Source organism: Gossypium hirsutum, chromosome A11 (assembly GCF_007990345.1).
Source record: "Gossypium hirsutum isolate 1008001.06 chromosome A11, Gossypium_hirsutum_v2.1, whole genome shotgun sequence".
Classification (NCBI taxonomy): Eukaryota; Viridiplantae; Streptophyta; class Magnoliopsida; order Malvales; family Malvaceae; genus Gossypium; species Gossypium hirsutum.
Genome location: NC_053434.1, coordinates 121,719,860 through 121,730,544, shown reverse-complemented (window position 1 = coordinate 121,730,544; position 10,685 = coordinate 121,719,860). Strand labels below are relative to the sequence as shown.

Below are 10,685 nucleotides of genomic sequence, written 5' to 3'. Positions count from 1 at the left end.
TATAATTTATGGAGTGGATTAAATCTTAGCTCGACTGGTATGGCTATTGTTGCCAATGCTCGATAATTCTAGGCATTGTGTCAAAAAAAATAGATATGGTCAAAATTTATAATGATATTGTTAAAAAAATTTATAATTTATGTTGTAGATTTTTTAACCATAAGGCAAAATTTATTGTTTTGATTCTCAACTCAATTTTTAGAATAAAAAAGCAAATTAAACTATTAAAATTTTAATGTTATTGATATAATTAACTCTTATGGTAATTTATTTGTATTTCATTGTCAATTTAAATTTTTTAAAATTTTTTTTATGAAAATGTGAATAATACCAATAAAATCAAGAGCGTGCATGTAAAATTGAAAATCTAGTAAACAAATAAAAGGCCACTTCAATTTAACGGTGAGGCCTAATTGAAAATTGCCCAATAAACCCAAAAAGGACCTTGGGCAGGAAAATAAGCAAGCCCAATAGAAAATCGTTTACCCTGAAAACCATCCCTGTTATTTGCTAAAGAAATCCTAGCTACTCGCCTCTTCTCTGTTACACACAGCATCGGCAACCATGGTTCGTCAATCTTCCTCACTTCGAAGTTCTCTTCCCATGTTTTTCTTCGAGAAACATTCAAGTTTAATTCTAATTTACTTTATTTTTCATTATTTTTGTTGGTATTCTTTTTCTTAGGTGAAGTATTCAAGAGAACCGGACAACCCTACTAAATGTAAGTTTTTAATTTTGCTTTTTATTATCATTATCACTTAAGATCAAGTCTTATCTTCTGCTTGATATCTGGGAAAAATGTAGGAAACTCAAATGCATACTCAGTTGGATTTTCTGGGCTCTTTTTTAACTGTGTATTACTGTTTGCTTAAATGCATACTCAGTTGGATTTTCTGGGAAATTTGTAGGAAACTCAAATGCATACTCAAATTATTAACTTTTTTAAAACAAAATAAATAAATGAAAATTATCTTAAAATAAGGTTAAGGCTATAAACTTTTTAAAAATTTATACTCTATTCGTATAATATTTTAAAATTTTTATAATGTACATTATTAGAATTATATTTATATATGTAAAAATATTATTTAAAAATTAAAAATAATTTTAAAAAATCTTTTTAATAGAGTAGTTTAAATTTATTTTTCACATTATTAATTAATTTTTTAAATCACAAAATAAATTTACCGGGAGTTGAGCCATGTACTATTTTTTTTTAAGGGAGTTATTTAAGTATGTTACAGAATTTGGAGCAAAAAAAGTCATTTTTGATCAGTAGAAAAAAGTATCCAAAATTAATCGCCGCTGGGATGTCCAACTTTTTCTCCAAGGCGGAGGTGACAAGCAGCGGCCGCCCTGTCCTCCTCCACAACGAAGTCGAATGCCACCTTCTCTCCGCCGTCGACCTCGAACCTGAAGACCACCGTCACTTCTCCCTCTTAAAATCGGGTCTCCTCATCCTCACCACCCATCGCCTCATCTGGCTACCTTCTTCTTCCGCCTCCACCCCTACTTCTGCCTCAGCCATCCCTCTTGCTGCCATTTCCCACATCTTCTCTTCCAAAAAATCTCTCAAGTCCGTCTTCCACTCCCCTAGGATCCGCTTCCAAGTCCTCGTCTCGTCCGATGGTCGGGTCTTCGATCCAAGTTCCGGGTCTGGTTCCAGTTCAGGTTCGGGCTCGAGATCAGTCGTAGTAACGGCAGTGATTAGAGGGAAGGGGGATTGTGATGGGTTTTTGGTGAAGTTTTGGGACAGTTGGCGGGCGAGAGCTTGGGAGACTACTAAGACTTCAAGTTCCGGCTCAGGTTCTGCTTCGGGTTCAGGGGCAGCCACAGGAATCGGTGGAGGGTTGTACTCGAGTGATGGGTCGGTGAGGATGGTTGGGGTGGCGGGTATTTTAAGGAAGGAGCAAGAAATGTGGGAGAGTACTGATAAAAGTTTGCAGGATGCTTTTCAGGACTTAAATGCTCTCATGGTAATGCAAATAATTTGTTCAATTCTGATGATTTGAATTTAGTTTTTATGTAAATTTTGTATCAACAAATTGCATTGAAGAATATAGCATCTACTTGATTCAGTTCCTGCTATGATTGACATTGGTGAATGCAAGTGGACCATATCATGATTTAGGATATAAAAAAATTAAACTTTTGTTTCAATGCCATGTATAAAATGATTTGATTAAGCTTAGTTTAGTTCTGTTGTTTTATCGCAAAGATAGGTTCTGAGCTGTAGTTAATGAATATGATGTTAGTAGTCTCTCTCTTTTGCTTGTTTTCTTACATTCCAATCATTAAAGTTTTAGAATCCTTTCGGGTTTTCAGAGTAAAGCTAAAGAGATGGTGATGCTAGCAGAAAAAATGAGACAAAAGCTTTTGTCCGGAACGAGTTCTCAAACAAGTGGAACAAATGATGAGGATATGGGTTCAAAGGAAGAGATGCAAGATTGGTTGTTGAGTGTTGGCATAATATCCCCAGTCACTAAAGAGTCTGCAGGTGCCCTGTACCATCAACAATTGTCCCGTCAGGTTCTCGTCTCTGCTCTTTTCCCCCTTGTTAGTTTTAATTTATTCGTTCACTAATTTTTCTCAATAGAGTTCAGTTTATCATTCTGTTAATACAATCAATGTTTATAGAATTCAGGAATTCTTTTATGGTTTATTTGGCTCTAAAGAAATCCTTAGAGTATGATGGTTTTGCAGTTTGGGATTAGTTTATTACAGTTTTGTGATTCAAGACTTTGATGACAAAATACTCCCAGAAGATATTTTTCTTTTTATTTTGCTTTATGCTTGCATATCCCAATGATTCTTCATTGAAAATATAATATTAGTCATCCAAAATTTTATTATTGAGTCGGTAAATGACTTGCTATGTATAGTAGATTGGCTTTTGGATTTTGGCTTTTACTTGATTTTCTTTTGAGAGCTAGTTTTGATTTTATTTCTTGGCACCTCAGCTAGCAGATTTTGTGAGAATTCCACTGGAGAGTGCAGGTGGAATGATTAACCTTATAGATGCCTATTGTCTCTTCAATCGTGCTCGTGGCACAGGTTTGGTTTAACACTAACTTCATCTCTTGTGGTCATTGTATTTAGGTTGGTTTAGTTACATTGTGAACTTGGAATTTCTTAATCTAATTTGTGTTGTTGAAAATATTATAACCTACAAAATAAGTGTTTTGGCCAACATAGTTCTTCCTTCTTTTTCAAAGGAAAAAGGAAACTTTCAAAATATTGTAGTAGTAGATCTTTATGTATTTAATATCTAAAGCTACAACATTTAAAGGAGGCTTGAAAGTAGTTAGAGTTGTTTGAAGTTCTCTTTATATTTCACGGATGCTAAATTTTTTTTTATATCTTTTCCAAATAAATCAGTCCAAAACTTCGGATTTCCAGTGGCCAACAATGTTTAATTCTTTCGAAGTTGCGGTAAAGAGAAAGATGTATTATCTCCATTAACATATTCTTCTTCTTCATCATCAGTCCCAGATTGTGGCATATCTCCATCAATATATTTTTAATAACCGTGGGCATTTTCAACTTTGCTTAATTAAGCCTTCCTTTTGTTGTTCTAAATTCATGTTGCACGCATAACTCAATTGTGAAGATTTCTTTGACCTCACAGTCTTATCTTGTGGTTGATGCTAAACATTCCTTTCTAGAACTGACTAAAGCCTGTTCTTTTGAGTCCTGTAACATTGATTTTTTTTAATTATGTTTTTTTATGCTTTTTGTAAGCAAAGAGGACATTCAAATTAATGAAGCTATTATTCTGGTGTAAAATAATTTAAATGTTTCTGTCCCTGAATGTATTTCATCCCACTCAGTACCAGTTCTTTTCTTTTTTCTAATTCGCTTAAATTTCCGAAGTATGCCATTGTTTCATGTACTTTCAGTATTTTGAAAGCTTTATGAAAATAACTGGCTTCTTTGTATCTCTTTTTGTTCTCAGAATTGATCTCTCCAGATGATATGTTGCAAGCGTGTTCTTTGTGGGAGAAATTTGATGTGTATGTATGATACTATTGTCGTTTTCTTAAGTTTACATAATGATATTAAGAAGTCATACTTGGCGTTCGAACTCTTTGATCATGTTATGCGTTGTTTAACAGTCCAGTGATGCTTAGAAAGTTTGATAGCGGAGTTATGGTGATCCAAAACAAGTCCCATAGTGATGAGGAGGTAATCCCTTTCGATTTCTGTCTTGATAAAATTCTTTTTCAGTTTTATATTAAAGAATTTCCTTTCCTTTTTTCTATTAGCCCTCTTTTCCCTAATTGAAACGAATTCAATGCTTTTGAAAGCTGTTTGCTAAAGAAAGAACTTACCTGTCTTTTTCGTAATAGTTTCCTTGAATCTTTCTCAAGGGGAGAATCTTGTATGGAACTTGAACAATGCTAAATCACTTTATTGTAAAAATATGATAGCCTGGAAGGTGATAGATTACTGCTGCGTTTGTCTCCAACGAGACACGCCAATTATTAGAAGTTTAAACTTTCAACTTGAAGGTCTAAGGTTGAAATCTGTAGGAGTCACAGTTGATGGGATGGTAGAGGTCTATCATATTGATGTTGGGCCATTCTGTCATTTGCAAATAGATTTTAAGTTAAACACATATGCATGATTGATATACTTTGCTGGAAAAAGGTAGAAGCATATTTTGTTCACTACTTTAACTTTAACCTGAAACATAACTTGTTTGTTTATCCGTAGGTTTTTGCTAGAATCAAAAGCCTTGTGACTAAGCCTGAAGCGCTTCGAACTGGTATAAGCCCAACTGATGCTGCAATGACATTAGGGATTGCTCCGGCTATGGCCAAGGAGCATCTTCTAACTGCAGAGAGCAAAGGTACAACTCTGCTTTGCTTTCTCTTTAAATATGTCTAAGTAGCAAATATTTATAATTTACTTGTGTATTGGCAGGTTTGCTATGCAGAGATATAAGCCCCGATGGCTTTCGGTTTTATATTAACCTGTTTCCTGAAATCGACCCATGTAATATGTATTTGTAAGTCTTATGCTTCTAATTAATTTAAAGACCTCCCTTTATTGTATGTAATTCCCATATTTATATCAGAATCGGTTGGTTTTTACTTTTTATCATAAACAGGGTAAAAGTACCATGGAAGTTATTGTTCTAGAAGTCTAATTGCATTTTGCCCCCTCTATTAAAGAAAAGAGCAAATTAATCCCTGTACAGGTCAAAGAGCAAACTGGTCCCAGCACATCAACATCAGATATATGTGGTTATTGTATCAATCACCTCAGTTTTTAACAGTAGAAATGGATTAAATTTTTATTAGAAATGACTAGTTTTCTCTTTAACTAATGTATTGAGACTAGTTTGTCTATTTTTGGACTAGAGGGTAAAATATAATATGACTCCTAATACAGGGCTCTATGGTACTTTTACCTTATAAACAGTGAAAATTAAATTCACCCATCTTATGTACATGGCTTTTAAATTTTGTAGTGTGAAGGATTATGGGATCTGCAGTACTTGGATCAAGGCAGTTTCTACTACCGGTAAGAATGCCTTTCTAAATCAATTCATATCGATATTTACAGATTGAAGTATTCAGGCAGTCCTTATACTATAGTCAGAATGGCTTAGACTTCTCTTTATCCTCTGTTTTCTCTTCCTCCGGTGCCGGAGGCTTAGGTATCGGCGAGAGAAGCTCAACTTTCCGGTGACTCTTCCTTTGAACTCTTTCAAGAACTTTCAAAGGATCCGCTTTCTCCCCTTTCACCACCTATTTGTGAGTCTTGCAATCCATCATTACATCTTCAACCCCTACAAAATCCCATTAAAAGAAATCATCTCATTCATTCATTCCAATCCATTCCTTCAAAAAAAAAAAGTTGGGTGCTTTTTAGAAACCTGGAAATCCACTGAGACATCTACGGACTTTACGAGCACAGCCTTCGCAATGCATGTAAACCTTCAAAACAATCTATTGAGTAAACAAAGGAGATTCTTCTTTCGTTTCTTCAGCTTTCTTTTCTTCTTTCTTCTCCTCTTTGCTGCCTTTTCCTCCCCTTTCTTTTCATCTTCAACCTTTTTCTCTTCCATTTCCGTCGTCTCTACTGTTTTCTTCTCTTCCTGCAAATCAAACAAAAAAAGAAGACCGATGAACAAATTATAAACAAATTAGGAAAAATAATAGTTTTTTTAAGTAATTAAATGATAAAATCACCTCCCCCATTGGATTAGTGAAACTGGGTTTCAAAGAATGGAGATTTTTTTTTCTTCTGGATGCTTCGGTTTTTTGTTAGGACAGCATTAAGATCTGAAGCTAATGAAGAAGAGGAAGCGGGGATTTTATCACCATCATCATCATTCATTAGTCATGATAACATGACGTGGCATTTTGTAAGGGGGCACGTGCTTGGGAGAAGGGGGATGAGATTCAGACAAATAGTGGCTGACTGGTTCGTACAGGCTTGCTGATATTGGCACTTTGGGAAAATCATTATTTACGATTTTCATGATAAATTTATTAAAATAAGGTTGTGCAGATTTAAGTTTGTTTATTATTATTATGAAAATACTTACTGTTTTCTTTTGTTTTTCTCGTATTTTAATTTTTATACGTTACTTTCACTAAAATAAAAACTCAATTTTATATTAATTATAACATTTTTTAATTACCACTAATTAATTAAAGTCAGATAGCAATATGGTTATTCTTTGAGTTTCTTGATCATTAATCATAAAATATTAAAATAAAAAAATATATTTATTATTAAGATAATAATTCAAAACACAGATTAAACCAACTTTTTTGGTAGAAAATAAAACTCGAAATACTATTCCAAAGACAAGTTTATTGAACCTAGCTGTTAGCATGCAACTTACCTTATAGGATTAGGATTATCTTATTGGTACTTGTTGTTTAACGCTACAATTAATTAGATTTTAAAGCCCATAAATGCAAGCCAACCCTATCCCTAACCTTGGATTAGGATTCACCAAACTGTAATTATCTAATTTTCTCACAATAGCCGTTAGATTGAGCTGTCTTTGCATTACGTGGCACCCATGCAATATGCCAGATCTCTTATATTGGTCCAACACCAACAAACACACGCTACACTAACAAGAGGTTATTAATTCAGCTTTGAATTGAAAAAAAGGGTCAAATCTTGTTGTAAATGCCCTTAAATTGTTAACTTCTATCACAAAATTATTGGTAAATTTATATTTTCATCATTTCAGTTGAAAAAATTATAAAATAATTTTTAAATATTTTACTTAATTTACTGGAACTATTTGAAATTTTAATTTAAGTTATTGGGATGTTAAGGTTTTTTTTTAAGGCAACAATTTAACAATTTGAGAAGAATGTTGTTTGGATTTAATCTGTAGATTTGTAATATTAAAACTTGTTTCATGAAAAAAAATTTAACTATATGAGTGTTTTTAATTGACGTGGACAATATGAACAAATAAGCCATATCAAATCGAGTGACTTAAATGAAAATATTCAAATTATTCAGTGACTATTTTATAACATATTAAAATAAATGACAAAAACATAATTATAGCTTAGTTTACTTTTTAACTAACAAACCTTTGGAGTAAGAATACATAAGTTATGTTAGGTTTTTATTCTAATTTAATTTAATTTAATTTAAGTTTTAAAATGGATGCCTTTTATTTTGATTTATTTTTTAAGTTTAGATATATTTTAATTATTTGTAATGATATAATTTTTGTTATAGTTATTTAAATAAAAAGGTATCAAGTATAGGACAAAAATTAATAAAATTTATGTCAACTCAGTTGGTAAAAAGTACAACAAAATAAATAAAATAAGCATAAGTAAAAAATATTTTATTTTTTAAAACTTGAAATTTTTTATTTTTCTAAAACAATTCTCCTTTTCATTTTTAATTCGCGAATATACCTAATCATCATAAAGGGAGTCCTTCAATAGACAATAAACTTAATAACTTTATAGAAAAACTTATACAAAATATTTTATATTTTTTAAATAATATCATGATAAATATACAAATTGCTTATAAAATTAGTATATTATCTATAACTAAATTTTGGCATGTAATAAGTTACAATGAGAAAATCTTAATTAAAACCAATTTTCTTTTCTTTTCTTTTCTTTTTTTTTTGAAAAAAAGGGCTTAATTAAGTTAGTATAATTAATGGTATAATTAATGAGGAAAAAAATAAAAATGTTTGGTGAAAAAGAGATACCGTAAATTGTGGCCCTTACTTCATGATTACTAGACACATTTTACGTAGTATGTTTCTGTTTTCGACTTTCCTAAGGTTCTAACCATCGTCATACAATTTTTTTTTTGTCAATTACAACAATCACTTAACTTTGATCACGAGGGGTGAAGCTAGAACTATTTTTTAAGAGGGGCCAAATAAAATTTTAACTTTTTATAGTTTATATTTTTATAATTTGTAAAGGATTGAATTAAATTTCTATAATTTTTAGGGACTAAAATACAAATTTACCTTTACTAATTTAAATTTTTTAAACACTTTTACTAGCCTAAATAGTAAATTTACATTTTAGGGGGGCTGGGGCCCATGCCAGCTCCCTGGCTTCGCCCCTGTTGATCACAATGACAAAATAGTCACTTAACTTTCAAAAAACAACAAATTAGTCATACTAACCATTTTCTATTACAGACATAACGGGTAAAGTGACCTGCCATTTAACTGACCACCACATTGGAGTCCTTCCTGTCTTTTAACCATGGCTTCTTCATTGTCATTACCCCAAAATATCATTTTTAGCGTCCTCACCTAGACCTTAACTTTTGTCGCCAACCATCTCCGTCGCTCTTCTTCTGATCCATCTCTTATCCTTGCTACAATACCCAATCTAATTTTGATATTGGGATCTTGCTAATCACTGACCCAACCCAGAATTTCACTTGTCGACATTTGGCTATCCTTTTGGAGGATCTGTTTCCTTTTTTTCCCGAAAATCATGTGTTCAATCGATTGTTTGGTTTGCTTGGATGTTCCCCTTGTTTTGCTTCTGATTTTATTTTATGCATCTTCATATGTTGGCTATGAAGTTAGTGTTGTTTAGCTTAATCAACGACCCTTTTGTTTATATCATCATATCCCGTGAAGATCTCGACAAATCCGAGTCGTTTTAGTTCTTGAATTACTTGAATGTTCCTTTGGAGGATTTTCTCCCCACAAGTTTGGTTGTGGGTACTGATAGTTTGACTCCAAATTGTCTTCAATCCTATTTCAATCTGTTTAGAGTTAATGGCTTTGGGCAGTAGCAAAAGACAGTCGAATCCGAACTGTGGTGGCTCTTCTATTAGGGGGTTGAAAAAGGAAAAAAAATGATAAAGAGGTGGTTTAGAGGTCAACGATGGTGATGCCAAAGATGATTATGGCGAAGGCGGTGACAGCAAGATCGTTGGGATGGAGAAAAAGAAGTTTAAACATATATTCAATGCAATTTTGGTAATCAATCCTTTCTCATTTTTTCCCCCTTAATCCCAATCCATCTTTCCTTTTCTTTTCTCTAAACCCGTCCAAACCTTAGACCATTCCGCTCTTCATCTAATGTGACAAGTTAATTGGTCACATCACCTGTGCCGCTAGGCCTGTAATGGAAAATGTTAATGGATGACCGATTTGTTACATTTTGATAACGTTAGTGATTGATTTATTATTTTTTTTGAAAATTGCGTGACTATTAGTGTAATTTACCTATCTCTTTTAAGAGTAACTAAATTATTAGATGAATTAATTTTAACAAGTTACAAAATAATTATAAAATTTCATTTAAGACACTGAACTATTATACAATTATATCTATTTATTTTAATTTTTTTTTAAATTTTGAACCCCTAAACATAATAATTATTTTTGTTGATTTAGGTAAATAAAATATAAGACATATATATATATTCCATATAAAGAATTCGAGATGATATAAAATTGCATCATTATGATTGTTTAGAAGTAATTATATGTATATAATTGAAACAACAGAAAGCAATAACACCTAATTCCCATAAATCCACTTGTTTCCAAATTACAACTTTGACTAATATTTTATTCATATCAACCCAAACAATTATATTCTTACAAATATCTATTTTTTTATTTTTTATTTTACAAATTTTAAGTATTATATTGCACCTCAATTACATTTATATAAATATAAATATGAAATATAATCACAAAAAATCACTTTTAAGTGAGCTATACAATATTTAATAACATTACACGAGCTATCTAGAAAAAATAAAAATAAAAACCTTGTATTAGCCTCATTAGGCCTCTAGTTTGGAAGGTTAGAAGATGAACCACAACACTAGGATAGAGGATGTAAATAACATATCTTTTCTACCCTAAGAAAGAGAGATGAATTCTAGCATTAAGATTTTTTGATGCTATTAGAAACTTTCAAAAAGTTAGGAGGATTTAATAAAATTGTTTTAAAATTTTAGTAAGTTTAATTAAAATTTCAACAAATTTAAAGTTAAAAGTAAAAATCAATAAAAATAAAACTGGAGAGATTTACTTAACTTTTCAATATATATAAAACTGATCTAATGAAAGATAGTTACATTGATCTAAATATCAACGATGTGACCATTGAAGATTTAGACAAATCAACAATGTACAAAAAGTTGTAATTATGATGAAACATGTAAATCCAAAGTGTGAATCA

General features: G+C 31.7%; 1 protein-coding gene and 1 long non-coding RNA gene across 9 annotated transcripts; one reads left to right on the top strand and one right to left on the bottom strand.

Annotated features, from left to right (window-relative positions):
* Positions 1 to 494: 494 nt before the first annotated feature.
* Positions 495 to 6,569, top strand: LOC107940524 (vacuolar protein sorting-associated protein 36). 8 transcript variants are annotated; one of them, XR_005904616.1, is made up of 12 exons: positions 495 to 567; positions 685 to 721; positions 1,222 to 1,976; positions 2,326 to 2,529; positions 2,961 to 3,054; positions 3,956 to 4,013; positions 4,116 to 4,185; positions 4,717 to 4,852; positions 4,927 to 5,011; positions 5,114 to 5,203; positions 5,477 to 5,529; positions 5,666 to 6,569. XR_005904616.1 is itself a non-coding variant. In XM_041080230.1 (11 exons), the coding sequence occupies exons 1-11, from the start codon at positions 565 to 567 to the stop codon at positions 5,695 to 5,697; spliced, it is 1,542 nt and encodes a 513-aa protein (XP_040936164.1). In that variant the 5' UTR covers positions 495 to 564; the 3' UTR covers positions 5,698 to 6,569. The 8 variants fall into 8 exon arrangements, 5 of the variants coding, with proteins under 5 accessions (XP_040936164.1, XP_016729452.1, XP_016729451.1 ...); XR_005904615.1 differs by having other exon boundaries at positions 5,660 to 6,569; XR_005904614.1 differs by having other exon boundaries at positions 5,477 to 6,569.
* LOC107940526 (uncharacterized) lies at positions 5,272 to 6,707 on the bottom strand. Its single transcript, XR_005904617.1, has 2 exons — positions 6,201 to 6,707; positions 5,272 to 6,106 (listed from the first exon to the last, which is right to left on the bottom strand). It is a non-coding gene; the product is annotated as an uncharacterized lncRNA (long non-coding RNA).
* Between the last annotated feature and the right edge of the window lie 3,978 nt (positions 6,708 to 10,685).